The sequence below is a fragment of the Equus przewalskii genome, chromosome X (genome assembly GCF_037783145.1).
Source record: "Equus przewalskii isolate Varuska chromosome X, EquPr2, whole genome shotgun sequence".
In the NCBI taxonomy this organism is placed as follows: Eukaryota; Metazoa; Chordata; class Mammalia; order Perissodactyla; family Equidae; genus Equus; species Equus przewalskii.
The window spans coordinates 11,483,037-11,510,285 of NC_091863.1; the positions used below are offsets into that span (position 1 = coordinate 11,483,037).

Consider the following 27,249-nt stretch of genomic DNA (forward strand, 5'->3'; position numbering starts at 1 on the left):
GCTTCATAGCTCTTACAGGTTTCAATTCAATCTCAGAAACATTTTTAAACTATCCAACCTTGAGGACTGAGGAGAAAATATCAACTCTCTGGATTGAATTAAAGCCATTGAATGGCTCATATGACTTGTCTCATCAAAAAAATGCAGTGTTTACTCAAGAACTCAGAGTTATTTAAGCATACTTTAAGCCTCATAATTTAAAACCTGGTTTGAAATAACTGAGAAATTTCAGACAGTGATTTTGCTATTACAAGTGGAAGTACTAGCAATTCAGCATAAGCAGAAACCTTGCAACTAATTCATCAGGGGCATATCTTTACAAAGGGTCAAGAATGGCTGTTTCCAATAGACTTTCTGCACTGGTTGATTTTTGTATAATTAACTTTATGTTATCTGCTTGGGCAAGACAAAAATTAAAATTGAACAGTGTAAATATAGTCCCAAATATACATTTAAACTACTGATTTCAATGGTTGCCAAGTAAGTTGTTCATAATTTCTTCCTATTTTCTAATGGAAGTACTAATCAAAAGTAAAATAATTAGAAAGCAGTCAGCAAGAGGAAGGAAGTGAAGCAGGGTTACCAGATCTCTGCTTTTATTACAGCAGCATTTTTTTTTTTTTTTTTGGTAATTAATCCAAGACTGTTAGCAATTTCACTCCTAAGTAACAAATCATTCTCTGATGTCTTGGCTACCATAAGCCTGTTGCTAAATTGTGAGGCTTAAGGTCTTTATAACAAGATTTTACCATTATTTAAATTTGTATATTGCTTTCTGCAGGACAATATGAAGGGCAGCCATTTCCCCTTTTGTTAATTTCTAAGTTCACATAGCATTCTTCCCTGAGGAAGCATGAGCATCTTCATCGCTCAGGCTTAGGCAGTAATCTAGGCCAAGTGTGACTAAAATGGCAGGCAAGATGTTTGGAAAGGGATGGTGGGTGGGTCTGTTGGAGGGATTTGGAGGTGCCCATGTCGTGGGGAAATCAAAGGCCTTCTGTATTCCTACTAATCTGAACTCCAAATTTCCACCCCCTGTGCCCTCAAGAAACATCTAATCAAGTAACACATTCAAAGCGTGAACAAAGGCATGATATGGGGATATCAAAGAGCCCCAGTGGAAAAAATAGCAGGAGGTTCACTTTGGGTGGGCACAAAGAAGGTTTAAGAGTGGGGGGATTGGCAAATAAAATTAGGAAGAGAGGTTGGTGCAGTGACGTACCACTTGACATCCACTAGGATGGTTACAGTCAAAAAGACTGACAGTACCAAGTGTTGTCAGGGCTGTGGAGCAATGGGAAGCCTCATACATTGCTGATGGGATTGTAAAATGGTGCTGTCACTTTGGAAAAGAGTTCAGCAGTTCTTTAAAAAGTTAAACATAAATTTACCATATGACCAACCAATTCCATTCTCAGGTATTACCCAAGAGACAGAAAACAGATTATTGGCTACCTGGGGCTGGGAGTGGGAATGAGGGTTAACCTTAAAGGGGCACAAGAGATCTTGTATAAATGATGGCTGCACAATTCAGTAAGTTTACTAAAACTCATTGATTGCTTAAAATATAAGTAATGGTGAATGGGTAAATTTTATAGTATATAAATTGTCTATCAATATAATTGTTTAAAACAAAAAAGAGGAAGGATTGGAAGCTTGAAGACCAGGCTACTTGTACCAATTCAGTAGGCAATGGAAAACTTTTGAGAGTTGAATGGAATATTACTGGACATCCATTTCATTGGTTTACTCTTTTGTTTATTTCTTCTTGCTTTGACCTTAGTCCATGCCATTCCCTCTGCTTGGAATGCTCTCCACTTTCTAGCTAAACCTTTCTCAGCCAGGTGTTACCTTCTTAGAGAAACCTCCCCCACAATTCCTACCGCTGCATAGGTCTGGTCCCTCTGTCATATGGATTCCTAGCACCCCACCCTTTTTCTTCCCAGGCCTTATCACCACTGACACGAATGAATGATTTGTGTCACTAGTTGCTTAGTGCTTGTCTTCCCCACTGGATTGTAAGGGCCACTGGGGCAGTAATATGTATTTTTCACATAGCAATAGTAAGGGCTGAATATTTATTAAATGTATGAATAAAGAAATTGATTCATCAAACACTACAGAAAATCTAACCCTGAGATTATTCATTTATTCAAACAATATCACTTTTAAATATCTTCCTTCAGGTGTCCTCCTTGCAAGTCCAACTCAAATGCCACCTCTTCCATTAAGCTTTTTATGATGTCCCTAACTTAAACTGTATTATTTATGAACACGTTGCCTTTCCTTTACTGGACTATCATCTGCTTGAGAGTACAATATGTGTCTGGTTCATCTTTTTATATAATAAGAACTTGAAGGAATTTATAAAGTAATAAATACATACATGCATTTAACAAATAGAGATTGGGCCCGGGTTTTTGTGGTCTGTTTAATTTTTTATATAGAGTAGTGCTTCTCAAAATTTAATATGCATACTAATTACCTGGCAATCTTGTTAGAAGGCGGATTCTGAAGCAGTAGCTTTGGGGTGAGACCCAGGATGTTGCAGTGCTAAAAAGCTCCCAGGTGTTGGCAATACTGTTGGCTGACCACACTTTGAGAAGTAAGGGTTTGCAGCAGAGCTTCTCAACCTTGCCTTCACCTAGAATCTGCCTGGAAAGAAGCTGCAGAGAAATACTGATGCTTGGAGCCTAGCTAGCCTCAGAGGTTCTCATTCTATGGGTTGGGCCACAGCTTTGCCAAAAGGATTTTTAAAAAGTTCCCAAGTGTTTGCTAGTCTTAGGGGAAGCTGGGTGAGATATATAAAGGAATTCTCTATACTATCTTTGCAACTTTTCTGTAAATCTAAAATTACTTCAAAATAAAAAGTTTATTTAAAAAATCTTCCCAAGCGATTTTAATGAGAACCACTAATTTGGGGGATGGTGCATGCTGCTTTAACTTCAAAGACCTGGATTAGTGCCTAAGCTACGTACAAGTCCATTTAGTAGGGAATAAATGGTAGATACGTGCTGAGAAAGTCTTATTTTTTTAAACCCCTTTGAGTTATACCTTGGATTCAAAATATCTGTATGAGCATCTTGCTGAACTGGATTTTCAAAGCCTTTTCCTAACTCGAGTCACCTGTTTGTGGACCAGTTCCCAACCTGTATGGCTTTTTCAAGATTGAAGACCAATAATATTGTTTTCCAGGCTAAACAGCAAGAGGAGGTCAGCGGCCTCGTGTGAAACCATCCTAGATGACAGAATAAATTGCTTCTCAAATTCCCAACAAGCCGAAACAACCCATTTCTCAAAACAGAATTAAAAATAATAGCTACTGCTTTTACCTACTGGAATTCAGCAGGGAAGTATAAATTATAATCCTTTCACAAGGCAGTCTATAAAATATTTGAAAGAAAATATAAATGAGAACATAAACATAGATGCCAAGTGGAGGGAGTGCGGCTTAAGAGTACATGGCTGGGTTCCCATCCTGGCCCTGAGCTCTCAGACCCTTAGCAAGGAATTTCTGAGCAAGGACCCTGACTACTTTCCTCGAAGAGTTGCAAAAAGCTTTTCTTGGGCCATTCCAGTCCAAGGCTGTTAGGAATCCTCCTGTTCTAGATATGGAAAAGGAGACCGGCTTTGCAAAATTCCTCACTGGACCTCTTGTGAACTGTGGGTCTAAGACTATGTTTCTAAGCCTTTTTAAAACTGTTGATGTTATTTTGTCAAACTGTGTTGGCAATGCCTTCATCTTCAGGAAGTTCAGCGACAAGGGAGTGGGATGGATAGAATTTGTATATTCAGAATATCCATAAGCTTCGGGGTGAGCTATGGAGGCATCACATTTCACGCAGCTTTCCCTAGATTTGCTTAGGGATTTACAAGTGCTGCCGAGGGGAACCACAGTCAGCGATTTCCCTTTGCAGTGGGTTTGGAGAGGTGCATCAGGCTGCAATACAAATAGCCCCATGTTCCCTCGACCTCTTAGCAACTTCTTCTGTTTAATGGAAGAGCATTTTTCATTTCATCTTTAATTTGATGTTTAAGGCTTAGCCAAAACCACTAAATTTTTCCTAGTTTGAGGTCCAAGTCGCACCATCATGCTCCCAGCTGTCCTCCACAGATATTGTCCCCCTGCTTCTCTGTTACCCTTTCTCACTCTGCCACCTGTCAAGGAGTCTGCCCAGGCCAGGTTAGACTTGTGAGTCCAAATATAAGTTTTGTGACTTTGCCTTTCGTAGCTCCCAAGTGGGAAGAAAGAATGTTCCTCGAAAGGAAGCTTTGCCTGATATTGTAAACCACTCTGTCATCTGGACAGACAGCTTATTGGAGAGAGGACAGCATGGATTCATTGTTCCAAACTGGCTCTGAATGGCATGGCACTCTGGAAAATGTAAGGGTGGTTTCTTATAAAGTTCTGCATACACTCACCATATGACCCAGCAGTCCCATCCTGGGAATTTACCGTTGATAAGTGAGGACTCAGGCTCACGCAAAAACCTTTACACTAATGCTTAGACTAACTTTCTTTGTAATAGCCCCCAAACTGGAAACAACCCACATGTCATTCAACAGGTGAATGGTTAAGCAAACCGTGCTACAGCCATCCCATGGGACACCACTCAGCAAAAGAAGGGAATGAACTGCTGGTATTCACAGCAACTTGGCTGGATCTCAAAGGTGTCCGGAGTAAAAGAAGCCAATCTCAAAAGGTTACATTCTGCATGGTTCCATTTACGACATTCTCAAAAAACCAAAGCAAGAGTGATAGTTGCTAGATCAGAGGTTGCCAGAGGCTGGGAGGAGTATAAAGGAGTAGTATAAATGATTTTTTTCTGTATCCTGATGGTGGTACACAAGTCTATACATGTGTTAAATTCATAGAATTGCACCCCAAAAGGGAAAAAATGTTAATTTTACTATATAATAACTTAAAAAAATTAAGTAAGTTGGCTTTGAATCCAGGCACTGCTCCTTTTTAGCTATTAGCCTGAGAGTCAATTATTTAACTTCCTTAAGCCTTGGTTTCCCTGTTTTTAGATGGCAATGCTAACAATACTCATCTTGTAGAGCTGATGTGGAGATTATATGAGGCCATAGGCGGGAAAGGGTCAAGTATAGAGTAGGCGCTCAATAAAGTTCCTTTCCTTTCTTTCCTTTCCCAAGGGTGGGGCATCTGGCCCCACGTTGGGGTTTAGAGGTCTGTGTTTTACAGCCCTTGATTTCCCTCACGAACCAGAGAGGTGAGTTTGAAAAGAACAAGATGGGGCGACTCCGATCATAGTAATTACAAATTAAAAAAACTTTTCGAGGGTAAATCAAAGACATTTTTTTTTTCTTTTTTAACATTTCTTGGAGGTATTTTCAGATGAAAGCCCAATTTTAAAGTATCTGCTCAGGCTTTACATACGTCTTTATAGATGGATGAAGAGAAAAACCACCCACTTCATAAACCTTTGTGTTTTATTATCAGGGTCTGGCCTTACCCAGAACAGATGGTACCGAACGGCATGGGGTGTACCACCTGAGGGCAGAGAGGAGAATGCACACTTGCTAATAATTACTGCTGTGACTCCAACTGCTGCGAGCTGCTCAGATGGAAGCAGCCAAGGGCTTGGTCCTGCTTCTCTGAAATCCAGAAACCTGGCCATTTGGGGGGCTCATGCTACCGGTAGCTCTTTTACTCATGCAGTTCTATGTTTAAATGGATATATGTGAGAGACCCAGGGTGTTTAATTAAACTTAGACTAAGGAAAGGAACTACAAATGCAGGTAAAGGGTGTGTGTGTGTGGAGTGCACGCATGTGCATGCACTTGTGTAGGCATGCCTTTCTTTGAGTGTGTGTGCATAGCTGCTGGGTATTTTAAGTGGATACTAGAAGGCTAAGATGCCTGGGAGCTCCACATCCTCCAATTTGATGAAAACTGTTGGTGGTTTTTTCTCCAGCCAGATTGTCTAGCGTCTGTATGTGTACGCCCCCCTTTACATGTTTTAAATCCATGCTCTACTCAAATGCCTCTGCTCCCATTTGATGCATCTGTGCTTAGGAAATGTGGGGGCAGATGAGTGTGGGATGGGCCTGAGTGGCAAAACTCTAAAAGGATGCTCTGAGTAACCCCAAAAGTATATATTCCTGAGGTCTATTACAGTCTTTTTAGCACTGATCTCAAAGATCAAGGACCTAATGTCTAAGGAAACAACCCAAAACCTTTATGGTAATTAGGTTAGTGTTAAAAACAATTTCACTGCCTCCTCCACCAAGGGAGGAGTATATTTCTCAGTCCCATTGATGTTGGGCCATGTGCCTGATTCGACCAATGGGACGTTACAAGACACAGTGCAGAGGACTGAAATGAACTTATGATTGCATAGTTGTCCTACATGTCCACCATCACCACAAGCAGCTGCCCCTGCTAGCCCACTGATCCCAGGAGGATGAGAGACATGCGGGCAGACCCACACTCAACCTATGGCTTGAGCCTTGATCCTCTGACTCTCAGCAGACCCACAGAAACCTAAGTGAGAACAGATTATTGACGCCTTAAGCCAGGGAAATTTGGACTGGTTTGTTACACAACATTATTGTGGCAAGAGTTAACCGCTACAGCCGTATTTCAGCCTAAGTGTAATCTAATCCATTGGATGGGCAGATCTTTACGTAAAACCTCATCATCCTTTTCACAAGGCAGCCCTGCCATGCCACTGGCAGTCAGCCCAGTGTGCTCCTTTTCACCTTTCTTTCTAAAGATGCAGTGGTTCCATGTCAACATCCACTGTTCTCCTTCTCCCCTTCCTCACCAACATCCTCTGCATTGTCTAAGATGATCACCAGTCTTGCTGTGACAGTGTAGTTATGAACCAAGCAGACCAAGGCAAAGGCTACTTTTTTCATTCCCCTCTGTTCCTTTTGGGGAGTCTCTTATTTAGGATGAACTCTAGGTATTCATTCAATCAAAATTACTCTTTTCCTAACTCTCTCCAGAAAGGGACAGTAAGCAATAAGAAAATATTTGCCATAGCAATATTTGACACGTCATTTTCTCTCTAGAAATAATTTTAGCCAACCTAGATTTCAAGAAAGCAATACTCTTCTCCAACATGTGAGTGTTATAATGTTATGTAGATAACAATGAATGACAAAAAGAGACTCATAAAAATTTACATCGTCAAAGTTTCAGGCATTAAAATTATCCTTCCTATGGGCCAAACTGAACTCCTTGGTTGTTGGTAAGACATGCAAATAACTAAGACATCTTTATTTTATAAAAACCTCATTTCCACTCATGTGCCTGACACCTGGGTAGACATTCCACAAATGTTTACTGAACTGAATGTACAGCTCTCCTTTGCCCAGGGAGGAGCCTCCTGAACAGCAGAAATAAACCTGAGTGTTTTCCTTCAGTGATTCTACCTCGGTGTCCGCCACGCCTGTCTCCTATCTCAAAGGTATGCTTAGAAACATTTAGAAGTGACCAACATCGTATGTGTTAGTCATTAATACTGTTCACCAAATATTTCTAGCTTTCTACGTTCTGAGTACACAGAAAGATTACACTTCCTGGCCCCTTGTGGTTGGATGGAGCAGTGGGTCAAGGGGCTGTGACCAGAAGTAATGGGAGTCACTTCCGGGCCAGAGCATTTAACTGCCAGGGCAAAACTCTCCAGACCTCTCCTTCCCTCTGTCATGGTCATTAATGACACTCAAGATCTGGATGCTCAGCCAGCTTCATCCTGACGTGGAGTTGGCCCTGGACGAAACAGGATGGTCATATGATATGAGCAATAAGTAAACCTCTGTTGTTTATGAGCCACCAAGATTTTGGGGTTGTTTGTTACTGCAGCACATCCTGGCCTAGCCTGATTGATAAAGTATCTGACCAGAGCACTTTGCCACAACTTACCACATTTTCACAAACCACCTGGTGTAAGATGAAAACATAGATAGCACTTCTAAAGGATCTCAAAGATGAAGGAAATCATCAAGGTGTCCAAGTTTTATCCAGATGTCCTTGTAGCCAGATGCTGCTCTGCCCATTTCTCTTTCTGTGACCACCAGATTGCAATAATGGGCTAAGGTAGTGTCCTTCTACAACTGGCTCCTAGAGGTGAACCCCTTATAGGAGAGCTTGTGGGTGGAAGGACACTGGAGGATTCTTTGATACTTCCACCCAAATCCTCTTTAATCCCCATGGGAAAATAGCACAGCGTGAATATACTGCCTTATAAAAGAAATGCCTTAGAATTTTAAAAAAGTTAAATCAGACAAGCCATAATGAGAGTAGATGCTGCAGACTAATTAATGCAGCAGTTCATAACCTGAGTATCTCAAAATCCTAGAATCCTAGTCTATCAGTCAGTCAAGAAATGCTTCTCTTAGTATCCACTCCATTACAGGCTCTGCACAGGTGATTGAGACACTGAAGTAAATGAGACAATGAGAAGCTCCTGTTCTTAAAAAGCTTTCATTCTAGTGGAGGGTGACAAAGCAATAAATTTACACACAGCAAATAGAAAATGTCAGGTACTGTTACACTGATACATATGAAGACGTAAAATAGTGTAATGATATAGATCAGGGTTGGCAAACGACCGTCTCCGAGCCAAATCCAGCTTGACTATTTTTGTATGGTCTATGAGCTAAGAATTATTTTTTACATTTTTCAATGGTTGAAACGAATGAAAAGAATATTTCATGATGCATGAAAATGATATCCCATTCAAATGTCAATGTCCATAAAGTTTTACTGGAGCACAGCCACACCCTACATGATCTGCCCTGGCTACTTCTCCAACCTCAGCAACTGCGGCTCTGGCCTCCACTCTCCCTACTCCAGCCACACCGGCCCCCTGGCTAATACCCGAACACCCAAGCCAGCTCTCTACCCTCACCTCGGCCACTGTACAACTGTTGCCTCTGCCCCCCTCACTTCCTTCAGGGGTCTGCACAAACAAAACTCAATCAGAGAAGTCTCCCCCACCCACAATGTGTCTCCTCCCCCTGCTTCATTTTCTTCACGGCACTTATTACCCCTGACATGTTATGGATTTGCATATTGCATGCCTTCACCCACTACACTTGGAACATAAGTTCTATGAGAGTTGAAACATTGTCTTGTTTCCTGTTGCATTCCCAGCAGGGTGATCAGTGGGAGACATGGTAGGTGCTCAAGAAATAAATGAATGAACTGTTGAATATTGGAAAGTTCCAATGAGGAGCAAGGGAGATCCTTTATGAATTAGGCCATCACAACCGGTGAAGGCTTTCAAGACGCAGGCGGGGGAGGGGGCTCAGAGTATCTTTGCTTTAAAATGTCCTAGTATCTTGGTAGAGACTAAGAACTAGTGGCAAGAGAGAGAGAAAAGTGGATTTGCCACCATAAAAGCAACCTAAGAAGAAATTCTCAGGTCAAGCACATTCCCAATTAGTTTCCTGCCCTCTCTGCTAATCTCAAGTGGTAGGGAAGACTTGAGCTTGGAAATGTGCTCAGAAACAATTTTACTGTCATTTGTCTCCCTATTTCTCTAGTACCTTTAGGTAATTATGGTAACGATAAATGTGCCTGGGAGTTCCAGATCTTATTACGTCAAGTTCTCCATGGAAGCATCCATGTGTCCAAATACTATATTCTCATTCCATAAATTGTCTTTATAGGCTTGTCCCAAGAAGGGGTTCCATAATAGAAGGCGTTTAATATTCAACTTTAATGTTACTTTTTTTTCCTAGAGCTCTTAGCAGTCTATAGTAAAGGTTTACCCACAATTCTAAATCAGGATTTTTAAATTAAAAAAATAAGTCATACGAGGAAGTATTATCTTCAAGATATAAGATACAGGGAGTCTATTTTATCCTGAGTACCAATAATATGCCATAGTGATATAAAAGCTTTAACGACCAGTTAAAAGTGACTAGGATAGAATAGATCTGTGTCTTTGTAATTCAACACATTTAACTACAAGGTCATACATACAGAAGAAATTGATGGAAAATATTTCAAGTGTCTTTTGTGCCAAGGACTGTGCCCCATAGAAAAGTAGGCAAGAGCTCATTGGGCCATTTGACTAGCAACAAAGTCAATGGACTTCCCTGTGCATGACTTTGGAAGTGGGAATAGGGGGGGTGTGTGGGGGGGTCTGTTTCCTGGACTCAAATATGGAAGGCACACCTCATCCTTGTTATTCAATTCACTTTAGAGACAATTTCAGAAGAAGGCAAGTGACACAAAGCTTATGCAGTCTTGTGAGCCATGTGACTTCTCATGAAAGTTAGAGGTATCTCGCTGTCCTGTGGATCTTGGACTTACTCCAGTCTTACACAGAGTTTGAACGACTCCAACACCCAGCAATATTCTTCCACCAATGAGGTTAAGAAAGAGGAGGCTAAAAGTGTGGGGGAGAAGGAAACAAATTTTGCCAGAAAACAGTTGGGAAAGCCTACCATGACCCAAATTATTCTTTTATCGCTGTATTGATATGTCTACGTCTGTGACTTTGAAAAGATTTATGGAGGCTGGCTTCCCCTAGTGGCTTAAGGGGGTGCCATGATTCCTGGTGACAAGAACTGCTCATCAAATAAATCAGAAATAGTGCTGGCCAGAAGGTCAATGTGAATGATAGGACAGTGAGGCTGCAGGTATTTATTTACCAAATGCCCAGACTGTCTACACTATTGTACTCAGGGTTGTCACATACAGATGTGAGTCTATGTGGATGGAGTTTCCTAGAGTTGTGCAGTGTACAACCTATGCAACTGTATGCGACTATCCCAACTGTACAAAAAAGCTAGAGACAATAGACACAGAAATAAATCCCACATCTAGATGGTTAATCCAATTATATTAGTGAGCCAAGATCAGGCATTGGGTTAACCTTATTTCTAGAAGAAAACCTATTCTGCTTAGATTGAGAAACTTAGCAGCTAAATGCTATATACAGTATATTTGAGTTGAGATTTTAAACAGATTTATCTCAGTTCACAAATTCCATGCACTGCTAACTCCAAACAGCTCTCCTAAGTGGTAAGACTAATTATCGGGGCATTGGTAGCTGTTTGCATGGCTGCTGCAAAAAAATGTTCACAGACTCATATAACTGTAGCAGAGGCAATGCTAGTCTAAGCTGGAAAAACAGAACGTTCAAGGCTAGAGAGTGAGGACTGTGGGGGAAGGGCAAGCTAGGGACAGAACTGGCATGGCCGTCCATTCTGGAAAAGAGGTGGTTAGAAGAGGGGAGAGTGGACAGAAGAACATGCTCATGGACCTACTATTGAGGAGGACCCTGAAAACGTCTCATAAAAAATGAGACATTTTTCTCTCAAAAAGCAAAATATAAATTCATATCCCAGTGTCCACACCATTACCATCTTGAATATGCTTTCATACTAAATTTTAATTTCAACAAGAAGAACATTAACATTAAGGAACATATTTCTTCTTAGATTTTCTTTTAAGAAAATGTTGAGAGGAAAGGAAAGGTGTAATAACCAATAAGACACACCTCCTTATCCTTCACCAACCCAGTCACATCGACGCTCAAACTTCTGCTTAACTCCAGGTGCCCCTTCCCTTCATATCAGAAATATTTAATTTAGCTGGGGGTTGAGTGAATATATGTAGATTCACTTTTTAAAGGAAATTCGAGTAGATATGAACAATATCCCTAATAGTATTACTAAGCATATAATGCTGCATCTTCTATGTATAAGGACACGTTTTCTGTCACCTGCAAATTCAACTGCTTTCCCACATTGCCCCATTTAAAAAGTTTATGTGTTAGCAGTAATCTGAAGCATTTAAAACCTCACTGTGCCCAGGACACGGAAGGAATTTTTGGTGTCTGTGCTCTTTAAAGGAGCTGAAGGACCTAAGAATACGACCTATTGCCAACAATTCAAAGCCTCCTCTCGCACTATCAAATCAATTGACATTTCAAAGAGAAATACAAACATTTTAAAACTCCATGTGATAAAACTGGAAAAAGAACACCCAACTCCATGAACCCAACGCATTCTAAAGGACTCCTGAGTTTTGTGGACTTAAAAAAAGCTGAACAGCCTGAAAAGTCTTTCTTGCTTCAAACAAGTCTGATTTTTCTCTCCCGTCACCTAGGCTCAAAATGAGATTCCATTTTACCTGCAATCTGGCATTGAGATCCAACATCCAGGCTGGCGGCAATGAGGTGGAGCTGACGGGCTGTGAGCTCTCGGTGTCCATCAGAATTTGGAAAGTTAGAAAGGTGGAGACTGTTGGCCAGGTGCCTCTACCCCTGACACCGTGTTCGACCTCTACAGAGACACTGCACGCACTCTCGGTTTATGCGCTGCAGGCATATATGTGCTTTATTCACGACAAGAGTTAAGATCGTTTCATTCCCAAGGACCAGTTCTCCCCTGTTGGGGGCGATATCACCCCTGTTGAAAATGCATGTCCTAAGGACAGCTACAAAAACTCAAGTTCACATTTGATTGTCTGTTCACGGCCAGAAATTCCTAAATCAATAATGATTTAGCACTTCAGTCAAAACAATTATATCTGAATCATTTTCAAAATAAAAAGTTGAAGAAAAGCACAATATAATCTATGAAATACATAAAATTGGGCAAAATATTGCTCAGTCAGTAACATCCCAGTTAATTTTTTTGCATTACTCTCAATTCACTGGACTCTATCTGATGCTCGCTCACAGAACCACAGAGTCAATCACTGTTGAACCTCACACATTTCAAAAAGCAAAAAACCAAAACAACTTCCGAGAACATTTTTCTAGATAGTGGCAATGGGTCATTTTGAAAACCAGATAGAAAATGTCTGTAGAAAGCACTGTAGTTTTCAATTTACAGAAGAAATTAACTAACTAAATAAACTAACGTTTGCTGCTCACAAATGATCTGAAAATAAATGTCCCATAGTTATCTGTGTCATAAAAACAAATCAGTGCTTCATTAGAAAATCACTGTGCCATCTGCATATACAATTGAGGGGAAACTTCCCCACCTGAAGATTCCAGAATGCTCTCTCATGTTCTATTACGTCTCCAAAAACCCCCCCTCCCAGCATTTTCAAACACTCATGCCAGGAATCTTAGTAAGCCGAAGAAACAGAACACTCATGATTAAATGCAGGATGTATCCTGTCCCACTACCAGGAGTGTTCTGCATTTCTATATTGTCTCAAAAATAGTGGGGGCAAAGAAAGAAAGTTCTCTGTATAAGCAAATATAAAAATCTGCATCATATTAAAAATTGAGCTCACCTACCTTCACTGGTCCATGTTCATAACTGGAGCCCTGCACCAACTGCAGATAAGACATCATAAAAATATTCACCACTGCCCACTGTCTGTACATTTTGAATATTTCAATATCCACTGATTACCAAGCAGATGACATCAGGCAGCTAGAGAAAACTGTTTCAAAAGGCATCCTCCAGAAGGAAAGTTCGAAACCCCAAGACTTCACATGGAAAACAAACAATCAGTTGTGATCAAAATCCAACGAAACGACTTCAATTAGTCAAGGTACGTTTTTGCACAATCTTATGGGGGGAGAGAGATGAAAAGAATTGTAAATGTTCTCATGCTCCAAAAATAATCAGGAGGTGGACATGTCTTCCACTTGAAATGAGAAAGCACTCTAAATCCATTTCATGTCCAGCAAATTAACAAAATCTCTCTCCACCCTCTGCCCCAGGTTCTAGTTGCTTTGTAAGGAGGTAGTGCGGCCACCAATGTCTGCAGCTACAGAGGGGGGAACCCGATTCTGGATTCAAACTTTTTCACAACCCTCATGGAAGCTTGCAGAAGCATGTGTCTTAAATCTGACCCAGATTTTGGCAGAAAATGCAGGGAAGTCTTGGCTGTAATCCTGTCGCGTCCCTACCAATAGCAGGGCAGTTTTAAAAACTGACTCAAACGTCAGGACTGCTGTTATTTTAACGCAGATAACCTGTAACGTGAAACCCCAGCCCAGAGGCATGACTGTTGTATCGAAATTGCATTGCTCAGAAAGGGACCTCAGATGCTCACACATCTACTGCCAGTGACACACAGAAAGCAATCAGATTTGCTTAAAAAAATTCACATGCACAAAAATAACAAAATATCCATACACACATGAAAAGGCAAACACACACAAAATGATTTTTTTTAACAGAAATTTAGTAACTTAGGTCAAAATGAAGAAAACTGATTTATTAGGTTTATTTGCACGTGCCAGGAAATATCTCAAGTGCATTCCTATAAAAACCATGTTCTTGCTTTACCATGGAATTCTTTACAAGTTAAGAAACTGGTTAAGTCAGCTTTGGAAATTGAATGTGTTGAATGGATGGATGCCACAAATGGCAAGATTCTAGAAAGCATTGAGACCTGCTCTTTGCTCTTCACTCGTTGCCAATCTTTGATTTCCAGGTTTTGGCTCTTTCAAACCCATTTTTCGCGTTTCTGAAATCAAGAATGGCCTTAGAAATCTCTTCATTGGTGTTCATCACGAATGGACCTAGGGCAGAAAAAGACATTCAGAAAGTTCTAGGTGACAATGTTTTCTTCTATCACTAGAAATGGTACGTATTTCCGTAGTCCTTCATTTGAAACAAATCCAGGCATATCTGAACAGTAAAAGGTTATTTTCGCAGCATCCAATCCCCAAGGACTGTAATACAAGTATGTGGACTAGGATTGTTCATGATTATAAAGATCAAAATTCAGATAAACTAACACAATCGCATCCCACCCATTCGTTGCAGGTTGTCATCAGCAATGTCAATCTCTTTATTCAAAACATTCTTAGGTTTGGTTCTATTACAACCATTTTTGTAGTTAGGTTTTTTCTTCCTTTTTTTTAAATTGAGGTATAATTGATCTACAACATTATATTAGTTTCAGGTGTACAACATAATAATTTGATATTTGCATATATTGAGAAATGATCATCACCACAATAAGTCTAGTTAACATCTGTCACCATACGTAGCTACAGAATTTTTTTTCTTGCGATAAGAACTTTTAAGATTTACTGTAGTTTGTTTTATATCATTAGCTGATATCAAGAATTGAACCAATCTGATACAAAGAACTGGAAAGTCTTGTCGTAGTTTGGGTGTCTACTCAGTATATGAGGCTGTGCACTTACATGAGGGGGTCTAAGACATTTTTGAAAATTAGTAGCACCTCATTGACAATAAACAGGAGACTACAAAAATTTCAAGTCAAGAAAGTATCACACTTTTGGATTCTCTAGGGGTCGGCAAACTTTTTCTGTAAAAGACAAGATAGTATATATCTTAGATTTTGTGGGTCAAACAGTGTCTTTCTCAACTACTACTGGCCTCTTCTGTTGAAGGGCAAAAGGAGCCACAGGCAATACAAAAGTGAATAGGGATGGCTACGTTTCAATAAAACTTTACAAAAACATGCAGTGGGCAAATTTGGCCCACGGGTCAGTTTGTCGGCCCCTTTGTCTAATTCCTAGGTTTGAACTCGGGTTTTGCTAAAAGTGTAGAAGTCCTCCTCTAATCTACCAGGAGGCAAAGTATCTGTATCTTCCCTTTTCTTTACATATCATAGGGGCAGAGGCATAGTGGACTGTATCACTCCCACGATCTGCTGGATAAACGAGGCCAGCTCTTACACGGCACTGGCAGTGTCTTGAAAGCAGTTGACAGCTTTGTCCATTCAGTATATTTCTTCCACCAGTCTTCAGAAGTCCCTGACATTCCTTTTACAGAAGCTCTTCCTCTAAGGGACTTTCTCTGAGAAACTCGGATTAAAATCTAACTATTACTTAGAGGGAATAACACATTCAAACTTTTTAACCCCTGTTAGCTTGTCAGCACAGATTTTGGCGCTCCCTTTAGCTTAACACTCGAGAAGGAAGACACAGGATAATATGTTTTGATGATGCTGAGGCCTTTTGGGAGGCTGCAGGGAATAGGATGGCAGCAGAAAGGGAAAAGAGGCAGAAGGCATCTAAATTCATTCATTCATTCAATTACTTATCTATCAAGTATTTGTGGAGTACCTGTTAAATGACAAACATTGTGCTAGGAGCTAGACATGTAAAGATGAAAGACGAATGAATGACAATGAAAGACGAATGAATGACAGACTCTCTCCCCGCAAGGACCCCAAATCTATCACACAAACAGATATGGAAACAAATTATTAAAAAACAGTGTGAATGGTAAAAGTATGGAATGATAAAACATGGAATGATAAAAGTATGTAAAATCCAGAGGATCAGCACAGAAAGGGGAGGAGGAGGGGCCCAGGAAAGGATTCACAAAGGGAGTGATGTCAGAATAGGCATACATGGAGGAAAGGCATTTTCAGGATTAGCATGCAGGAGGAACTGAGGATGGTGACACAGTGCTGGAAGGTGGGAGTGAAGGGGAAAAAGGATGGGGGGATCTGATATGTAGGAAGAGGCCAGACCCATCTGGGCTTTGGATGCATCTATGGGAAGAAGTTTGGACATAATTCTGCAGATGACCAAGAATCATTGAAGGGTTAAGTAGAGAGTAACGTGATCTGACTTGCAGTTTTTAAAGAAGACTTTGGCATCAGGGTAGAGAGGGTGTCAGGCCAGGGAGGCTGAGTTGATAGTGAAATTGTTAAGGGTAACAGGACATAGGAGGCTGTGTGTAAAGCAAGGAGTTCAGTTCTGGAAATTCTGACATGGAGGTATTGGAGACAATAATATGGCTTCCTGGCAGAGGTGCTTGGTACATTGTTCGAAATATGGATCTGGAGCTCATGAGAGAACTTTCATCTGGAGCTTGAGATTTGGACTGTATCAGGTAGGAAAGCATGAGAGAGCCCTCATGAGCAAAATAAATAATAAATTCAAGAGGGCACCCTGGAGAAGCTACCTTTTAAAAGGGCACATAGAAGAAAGGGAAATGGGACTCGGAAAATGAGAGCAGGTACTGGGCCAAGGACCGATTTCCTGCACGCCATCATTTTGCTAGAGTCTGGAGTTGGGGAGCACCTCTCCCGTTTCCCAATTATATTTCTGTAAAAACAGTGTACTTCTCGGCTTACATTTTGACACTTTTCTGGGGTACTCTGCTGTCCTTCTTAATTTATAACGTGCACATGAATCATCTGAAAATCTTATTAAAATGCCCATTCTGATTCAGGACATCTGGAGTGGGGTATAAAACTCTGCGTCTCTAACTCTCTCGAGTGATGCGCCTGCTGACACACCACACTCTGAGAAACATGGGGAGCACTGGAAGCTTGGAGCCCTCCAAAGCTGAGTTCAGGAAGCTCATTTCCTCAAATCCTCCAGAAGAAGATAACTGAAACCATACGTTTCTTTTTCTTCTTCTTGTGTTCCTTTTTTCTTTGGATACTATATCACTAAATTTCTTTCTTTTAATTCAGGTGTAATTGACATACAACATTGCATTAGTTTCAGGTGTACAACATAACGATTGGATATTTGCATACACTGCAAAATGATCACCACAGTAAGTCTAGTTAACATCCATCACCACACACTTACAAAATGTTTTTTACTTTTGATGAGAACATTTAAGATTTACTCTGTTAGCAACTTTCAAAATACACAATACAGTATTATTGACCATAGTCTACATGTTAAACATTACATCCCTCAGAAAGCATATGTTTTTTAATTGATCAACTATAAGGGTTATAAACAAGAAAATTATTGGATACCTATCGATAATCCCGTAAAGCCTCCTTCAAACTACAGTTTTCATCTCTTCTCTAATTAAAACTTCGAACTCCCTCCCCAGTAATAAAAATGCTGTGAGTTAAATCTCTCATTATGTAGAAGCTTGGTATAGTGCAGAGAGCACAAAACATGGGGTCAGGAGTCTAGGGTTCAAATCTCAGCTCTGCCACTAACTACTGCTTCCCTTCAGAGAAGCCACAGGGCAGAGGGAGGGGCAACAAGCATGGAGAGGGCAGAAGGACAGGGTAGCTGGAGACCAGACAGCCTGATTGTGAATTTAGCCCGTGGCCCTGGGCAACCCAATGAACCTCTGCACCTCCACTTCCTCATCTGTAAAATGGGGATGAGAGTACCTACCTCGTAAGGTTGTTTTGAAGATTAAACGAATTAATATTTGGAAAGCACTTTGACCAATCCTGTAAATAGTAAATGCTACCCAAGTATCTGTTAAGTACATAACAGTAAAATATCTGGATTTTTTAGATAAAAAAATTTGCTAATTTCCAAAAGGCACAGGACTCCATCGATGCTAGGGGCATTTCCTATTCTAAACTTCTATGGCATCCTGCCCTTAATTTGCAGACATATAATTAAGGACACTCCATGATTAGAGAAACAAGGCCCTTAGCTAATTCAGTAAACTAGTACTTGTTCCCAAATAGTCGAGAGATGGTTGTGGCTGTCTTTAAACACGCACAGGTAAAAGAAAAACTTAAATGTTTGGGTTTTAACAAGTTAAAAAAAACCAAAATAAACAAAATGCTTTGCTTCTCATTAACTAAGGTTCAAGGGACACACCTATCTTGTCTGGTTAATGAGTCTGTATGTGCGGGCATATGCAGCGCCCCTGAGACCCAAACCTCTGAGAGAGGACTCACATAACACGGATGGAGGGTGGCTTCGAGCAGTTCCAGGCCTTGGGGTGTCACTTCATTCAGTTGGACTCCTTTTTTTTCCATTACTGGTGCAGTCTAACTTCAAAGACTTAGATCCCATACATCCTTTTCCCACCTAAACTCTAGTCGCTGTTAATAAAGACTATGGCCCTACTCAATTGGTCTACAGGCTTCTTCCAAAATAACAAACTATTTCAGTGCTGTTCAATCAAGATAAAAGGAGACAAGAACCATAAACCTTTGGAGTGGAAACCGAAGCATGCAAAATGGGGGTCAAATGCTATCAGCAAGGTGGGGTATAATTTAATGCTTTCCTCTCAAGTTATGACTAGAACAAAAAGAAGAATATTTTTAAAATAATCGGTGTTCTTTAAATTTATGATCAGCTGGGGGTTTTCCCTGAAATCGCTGTGTATACTTGAGAATTCATGCACGGCAAGTTGATGTTCTAGGGTTTTAATGCATGCTAAATTTCATAATTAGATAAGTGAACATATATGTTACATTTTATAGGCATTTATCTAAATAAGTTGGATTCTAGGTGCTTCTAGATGTTCCTCACTTAATCAAACAACAATATTATGAGAAAATCAAGACAAAGAATTGAAGTGGCTATTATGCGTACTTATTCCATGATTTTCTGCCTCCAAGTATAGTCCTATTTCTACTATACCACAGTTATTTCTATTCATTTTTTTAAATAAACAAAGAGTTACTCAAATATTTTAGAACTTCCAAAGAAATACTCTTAAGAGATTTCTATTTTTCACTAAAAATACAATAGACCACAAGGACAGTACTGAAAACAAACACTGTTATTTTTGCTAAAGATAAAGATGATATTCAAGTCCCCAATAGACCACAAAATCTTTTTTCAGTTGAAATTCCCTATGACACAATGCAAAAATACTATTTTTGTTTTCCCCACAGTTCCAAGCTCAATGCCCTACACATGATAGGTACTCAAGAAATGTTTCTTTAAAAGAAAGAAGAGAACGAATGTAGAAATAAATGCCATGTATATATTTTCCTCTGACAATGGAGAAATGAAACAAAATTCTCAAATTTGTAGATGGAGAGATAGGATAAAAATCCAGCTAGTCTTTCCAATAATACTATATATGTACACTACTTTCAAAGAAAAAGAAAATCAACCAAGAAAATCGCCATCATTTTGGGCTTACCATGCTGGACAACTGGTTCTCTTAATGGCTCCCCAGCAATTAGGACGAAGTGGCTTCTTTCAGGATCCTAAAGTCAAGGAAGAAAGCATCAAATAATAAACAAGCTTATTTCTTAATGTCAAATTAGGAGTAATTTGAAGTTGACATACTAGCCAAATGGACAATGTTCCTAATTCTGAACATAAATTCCAGAAATATTTTCTGTGCAGCACTCAATACGGAAATGCTTATTCCTTAAAATGTTTGGTAGCAATCAGAACTCAAGAAAAGTCCAGACTGCCAAAATATTAACCTTCTCAAATTAAGAAGGAGAATTTAAGATTTTCTTTAACTGGAAACATCTTTAAGACAAACCATGTGATTGACTTGGCTTATTATACGATTTATAATTCCCCACTAACAGTATCATTTTTTAAAGGGAAGATTATTTATGCAAATCCAAAAGTAACATTTTATTACTTTTGACACTTATGACGATTCGTGTAAAATATGCCCCAGAGATGTTACACTCAATGGAACCTTAGAAAAACATCCGCGGAACATCTGCTCAGGCAAATTTCTCTCCAAAATGGTCCTCTTAAGTCTCTAAAAGCTTTTATTTAGAAATAAGATTAGATTTTTTTCCCCTGAAACTGAAAAAAAATATTAATTAGAATATCCAGTGGTAGTGTGGATGCAGGGAAAGATACACTTGTATATATCATTTGAGAGATTTTAAATTGGTGCAGTAATCCTTCCAGAGAGCTCTTTGACAATATGACTCCAAATCCCACCACTGCTGATGTTCCCTCACCCAGTAATGCCAGAGAAACCAGAAGAACCCCCACCGCACTTGTGAGAAATAATAATTGCTTTAAGACACTAGATTTTAGGGTGGTCTCGCACTCACTAACAGATAACTGAATATTATGGATTTCTTTTGAAGTGTCTCTTAGGTTTATCTGATTTAGAATAAAACAATAAATAAAGCCATAATGATAGGCACTTTAGAACAAAGCTTTCGAAATTTTTAAAAATTTCGCCCATATTCTAATAGTATGGCATATTTCTAAATATGTGATATTACGTTAAACTATATCACATTATATTTACATGCTTCTACTAATACACAGCTCTTACATTAGAAATCATTACAATGTCACTAGTGCCAGGAGACTTATCACTGGACTCAATAAAAATGAATAATGAATTCTTTAATCTTCCACGTAGTTTAAAAAAAGCCTCATATTTTACAGGACTGAAATTTATTTCTCCTTCTGCCTCCAACTTTATTAAAAGGGAATCTAGAGTAGAATAGTTTCGGCAAAAGTCAATTTACTCCCCACAATCCCAAGGCTGGTGTTATTTAGTACATCCACCCAGTGGATGCTTTAATCATTTCTGCATGTTTAAAAAATATCTCTATTGAACCATTCCCAGGCCTAGATTTATTTATACATCATCACCTTAACTATCCATAACCCAATTTGCTGTCAAAATGTGCTAATACGAACCCAGCTGAAAACCAAAGGGTCAGCCTAAAAAGACTTCTGCTAATTCAAATTTCAAAATAGATGTCCTAAGCCCCATATAATAAAGATTAGTGCTGTAACCTCAGCACACATCCTCACTCAATCCCTACTTGCTCTTACTTTATACATGATGCTAACAATTAGGCTTTGTGGTTATCAGATCTATAAGAGATTCAAAGCTAGAAGACAGGAAAGCACTACTATATATATATAGCAATACCACAAAATGGACAGCCTAACATCAATGGTGGAAAAGAAAAAGAAAAAACTATGAAAAACTGGCACAGAAGCTTAAGAATTAGTGTAGGACCACTTACTGTAGGAGCCAGCAGGTGCTAAAGACACCATCATACTTTATAGCTCAGGACAACAATTAACATACAGTCATGTGCTACATAACGTCATTGTGGTCAATGAGGGACAGCATATACGACAGTGGTCCCATAAGATTAGTACCATACAGCCTAGGTGTGTGGTAGGCTATACCATCTAGGGTTCTTTAAGTCTAATCTATGACGTCCGCACAATGACGAGATCACCTTTGATGCACTTGTCAGAATACATCGCTGTCGTTAAGCAACATGACTGTACATGCTGATGAGCCAAGGTTATAAGTCAAATCGTACATAATATAACATAAGCCCAGAGGAAAGGGGAAGGTTTCTATCTGAAATGATTTATTTTTCAATGCCATGTTTAAGTCACTAAAAATTGAACTTAACAAAATACAGTTATTAAAAAAGATTTATTCCCTAAGGGCTTTGGAGTGGTGAAATTTTAGTGTTAATCAATAGATATTTGAAAGAAAAGTATCTCAGAAAGAGAGTTCAGATGGTTGGCATTACATCATTTATAATTTAATCTGAAAGAAGACGTCACTAAATAGTGTTCTGAGGTGTTTTTCTGGAGGGGAGACACACATGAGTTTTCGGGTCAGGAGGCAGAGGATTAAGGGCTAGAGGTTACAAGAGGAGTGAAGAGGAAAAGCCTACCTCCTTGTGTCAAGGATGTGCTGACTCCTCAGAATGCAAGTTTCTTAATTCAGAAGATGCTTGTTTTGTGAACAGCAAACATGTCCTACAGCTTACACGTTTTGGAATGATTATAAAATTTTTAAAATAAACGTTTTGCCCCTTTTGATACTGCTCAAATCAAATGATGACTTTCGCTTTATAATTCAGACAATAGGATAAAAGGACACTTGAATTTGGTCTGAAGTGAAAAATGATTAAACTGCTGGGTGTGGAGGAGTTCAAGAGTTTGGTTTTCCATTTTAGAAATTTGAAGGATGGTCCAAGCTTCTTTTAATGACTTTTCCACAAAATTAACCGCTGAATGGCCCTTTCTCCTCTAACCCAAACCAGATGTTTTCTGTCTTTTTCTTTTTTCTTAAATGCATCTTTTCTTTCCTTAACTAGCCTTCTTTGGGGAAAGCTGATAATCTTTCTGGATATTCAGTAGAGCGTTGATGTGATTCAGAGTCCCAAGTGCTGTTATCTTGAGAAGTCCTTGTCTATGGTGACCCTGTATAGGGTATCAAATGATGAAAATCAAGCAAAAGCAAGAGAATGAAAGACCTGGTTAAGACATGAGTCCCTGTGTGGATCTATGCCCTTTGGGAGTTTGATGCAAAGATCCCTTACAAAGGTAACAGAGGCCCACTTGCTGCTTCATGTATCATTACCCCAACTAAAATTCAGGATCTTTTGGCACCAGACCATGTCTTTTACTTTGGTGCACCTTCTCAGAGCTCCTAATTCAGAGTTAGGCTTTTCTGGGTTTACTTAAATAATTCACTTTTACAAATTACTCTGGTTATTCCATAAATATTATTGCCAAGCTATGTCCTGAGTTCCACAGATACCAACAATAAATGATCAAAGCCCAGATGAAGGCCCTGTGATTCATTTAAGGTGTGGATCATTTCTACACTATGAGTATGTACTCACAGTTTGTTTGATTGATTATAAACATAAAGCTTAAGATGATAGTAGGACTGCGGATGAATCTGAGGGCATGCTTTTGCTTTAAGAACATTTATTATACTGATACAGTACCTGAAAAAATGACAAGAAACTGAGCTTTAGCATGACTTCATTGCATGCAAGCGTTCTTACCAGACTTCACTGTTTACACCTCTCAGGCCATAAAAGATAAACAATTAACTGCTATCAGTTTAAAACAATTAATGGTTTATTTTGTTATAAATTTTTATGCATAAATAAACAAAAAAGTTGTCCAGCTTTAACAGGGTGTTTGGTTTTATTTCTGTCTTTCAATCTTTATTTTAATCAAATGTTAATCTGCATTAATTTAATGAGCTCGCCGTGAATGCCGCCAGTTAAAGAGTATCGTTGCTCTCAAGTACGGTTTCGATGGCATCAAGTGAGGAATTGGTGTCTACCCTGACAAACTACAAATGAGTTTGCTAATCCATGAGGCTTAAGACCTTCTCAATAGGACACGAGTATAAACATGGGTCTCAAGGTGAGATGGAGCCTTTCATATCAAATCCATGGGCTCTCTGATCACAGAGCTACCCTGGCAACCGGAGCACCAACTGTGGGCCAAAGCAGCACAGAAGAGCCCTAGGCCAGGAAACAGAGGCTGTTCCAGGGTGACTAGTACAGTACAGTCCAGGATTAAATGTCCAGAGTAGCCTGGGGTTGACCCCAATCTCGAAGAACTCTGAAAAAGTTGAGGCCATTTTGAAGCCATTGTTGGGGTTTGGGCTTCCTCCAAGAAATCAAAGGGTCTGGCTTAAAGTCTCTTAAATCTAGCATAAACCAGGCCCCTGTAGTTGCTACCCACCAAGGAAGATTTCAGAGTAATGGTCACAAAAGGCAGTCTACCCTTTGAGTGAAGAAGACAGGAGTCCCGGCAACCTAAAATGTGCTGGCCTAAGATACGTCAAATGCTAAGATGGAGCAGAGAAACCTGGGGAGAGAAAAGATGTGATCTATGTCAATCCTTCCTTGCCCTCCTCTCCTGCCCCAGTGGATTGGTCACTCTAGAGGAAATCACCCATACTACTAGTCAACCAGAAAGATAGGCGTGATGGTGGAAGACACAGAAATGAGGAGGAGTGAAAGCACAGGAAGAACAGTGCTAGAAGGAAACCAGGGAGTGTATCAACTCCTCATTCTTGACCACAACTCAGTGCAAATGGGATTAGAGGGAGCACCAGGAAGTCACGTCATCTGTCTTTATCTATCCTCTGGCTAAAACTAGTTCCAAGTGAAGATAACCTTGGCCTGAAGCCTGAGTGAATCAGGATCCTTTAGGGCCTTTTTCTAGCTATAGAAACTGTCATATGCCCTAAACCTCAGGGTATAAGGTATGAATCCTTATTAGGTAACATGTATCTGGCATGACTATCTGTTAAATTACCTGTTTAGATCAGTGAACTTTCCAACTACCATTATTGCACACCCACTATGTACTAGACCAGGGATTAGCAAGCTTTTCCTTGTAAAGAGCCAGCAAGTAAATATTTTTGGCTTTGTGGGCCATCCAGTCTCTTTGCAACGACCCAACCCTACCATTGTGGTGTGAGAGCACCCATAGACAAACAGAAATGAATGGGTGTGGCTATGGTCCAATACAACTCTATTTACAAAAACAGGCTTACATTTGGCCTATTGGACATAATTTACTGAGCCCTGTGCTAGATCTGGAGGAGACTCTTGACGTATGTAATCTCATATATTCTTTCCAACAACCCTATGCAGTTGGTATCATTATACGAATTGTGCAGACAAAGAAACTGAGGCTCAGATTGGTTGAGAAACGTGTCCAAAGTCACACAGCTAACAAGTGGCAAAGTCAAGACTCACACCTTCACAATCTCTTTTGTGTTGTAATCTAAGAGGGGCTTTCTACTATTCATGGATATAAGTGACAAATGCCAATTTAAATGCTAATTTTTTTAAAAATTAATTTTTTCATAGAAGTCTTTCTAATGTCTTGACGGCTCAGGCTATGCTTATATACAGCAAGAATTACAGAAGTGCACATAACAGAATGGTGCCCCTGGAGCCAGGAGCGCTGCTTGCCGATGAAGTGATGGTTTCAGCCAACTCTTTTCTAGCCCAGCTGCCTCCCGTCTTTCTGGCTCCCCTCACCACTTCTTTCTGGTTTTCCATTTCAGCTCCCAAATCCCTATCATTTGCAATGTGCCCCCTGCTATATTACAGGAAAAACAGAGGTTGTCAAGTTAAACCAGATAACATTACAAACGAATCCACTATCAGAAGGTTCTGGGCTATGTGTAGATTCCATGCCTCTTTCCTGCATTGGGTTGAAATCAATGAAACTGCCTTTTTTTTTTTTTTAAAGATTGGCACCTGAGCTAACAACTGCTGCCAATCTTTTTTCTTCTTCTTCTTTTCCTCCCCAAAGCCCCCCAGTACATAGTTGTATATTTTAGTTGTGGGTCCTTCTAGTTGTGGCATGTGGGACACCGCCTCAGCATGGTCTGATGAGCAGTGTGTAGGTCCAGGATCCAAACCAGCGAAACCCTGGGCCACCGAAGCAGGGCGTGCAAACTTAACCACTCAGCCATGGGGCTGGCCCCGAGATTGCCATTTTTGTAGGTAAAAAGTGGCAGTTTCATACAGTTCACTCTAATAATAAACAGCACAGACCCTGACATATGCATTTCCTCTGGTGCTCCTGAGGCTTTTCTTCTGTTTACCTCACAGTTCACGGTGGTGTTGCAGACAATTAAAGCAGCAGGAGGTGAGCTGCCAGGCAAGTGGCAGAAGATGTGAGAACTCCTCCAGTCCACTGCATTCTCCAACAGCAGGGTCAGAGGACCTCGCCCCTGCCCAGCCAGTCAGATTGCCTCTCCACCAGTCACCTGCACACTGAAATTGTGCTCATCCCTACTTTTCAAAATTCATCTACTCAGGAGCTTCTGCACGATTGTCTCCTCAATCCCCTTTATTACAATGACACAAAGTACTCAAGTTGGTTTAATAGGCTCACAAGATGGTGGGTAATCACCCAAGAGAACAAAAAAGACACAGGGAAGAAACTTGGCAACCTGGGAGAAAAAGCTCCTAAGATGCCTAAAATATCAGAAACTTTACTTAAAACACAGGGATGCAATACAAAAGGACTATGAAATGCATCGTGTTCTCTTCTCAGTTCGAAACGGGGACTACTTCCAAAGGGCTCTATGTGAGTACACACGTAGATCTATATTTAGACTCCTAATGGGCCGATCCATTTCACTTATGCTAAAAATAAAATAAATCAATTGTATAAAGAAAGAAAATTAAGAGACAAGGAAGATGTGTTGCCTCCAGACCCAAATTTCTAGAGGTAAACAATAGGGACTTCAGATGATTCCTGAAGATGAGGAACCAGTATAGATAAAGCTTTGAAATAAACCAAGAGAAATAACAAAGGTTAACGAAAGGCATTGATAAACTTGTGGCATAGTTTCTTTCCTCAAGGAAGAGAGAAAAATTTCCAGCTACAAAGGAGATTGAGGCATTTTCAAAGTACAAGTAGAAAGTACAAGTTAAGAAAATTCAAGATTTTTAACACTTGCCTTGTTCTCCACCTGGACGCCGTCACCTTCCCCCAGCACTGCTGTGTGATGAGGTTCTATTTTTTGTTGTGCATCATCAGGCCCTACAAAAAAGATGACCCACTAAATTTAATACTCATTATAGTATATTTATCAAATGATTACAAATTTGGTTAACTACATAGCACCGTAATATTAATTTCAACCTCAGAAATAACAGACTTAAGAATCTCCTTAAATCTCTTGGTTGATTATATTTGCAATTATTAAAGTCTCAAATTGGCTGGTTTCCAATGTTGAAAAGAAAAGGGGGTTGAGTCTGCATTGTATTTCCATTTACACTTTTAATGTCATGCCTAACAGTTCAATTAATAAGCAAAGTCCTTGGCATTATATGCTAATAGGAGTGTTTCCTTGGGAAAATTATAAATCT

At 39.8% G+C, this 27,249-nt stretch overlaps 2 protein-coding genes across 6 annotated transcripts in view; both read right to left on the minus strand.

The window, feature by feature from the left end:
• The window catches only part of VEGFD (vascular endothelial growth factor D), a 34,021-nt gene extending 20,132 nt beyond the window's left edge, over positions 1-13,889 (minus strand). Inside the window, exon 1 of one of the 2 annotated variants that reach the window (XM_008540314.2) lies at positions 13,244-13,889. In XM_008540314.2, the coding sequence (XP_008538536.1) occupies positions 13,244-13,333 (90 nt within the window). In that variant the 5' untranslated portion in view covers positions 13,334-13,889. Of the gene's footprint in view, positions 1-12,120; positions 13,074-13,243 lie in introns of those variants that run through there. The other variant, XM_070603742.1, reaches the window with a different exon arrangement.
• A 265-nt stretch (positions 13,890-14,154) lies between these two features.
• Positions 14,155-27,249, minus strand: part of PIR (pirin) — a 92,576-nt gene continuing 79,481 nt past the window's right edge. For all 4 annotated transcript variants that reach the window (XM_070603746.1, XM_070603744.1, XM_070603747.1 and 1 more), the window contains 3 exons: positions 26,838-26,920; positions 19,767-19,833; positions 14,155-14,482 (listed from right to left, as the gene is read on the minus strand). In XM_070603746.1, the coding sequence (XP_070459847.1) occupies positions 14,367-14,482; positions 19,767-19,833; positions 26,838-26,920 (266 nt within the window). In that variant the 3' untranslated portion in view covers positions 14,155-14,366. The remainder of the gene's footprint in view (positions 14,483-19,766; positions 19,834-26,837; positions 26,921-27,249) is intronic.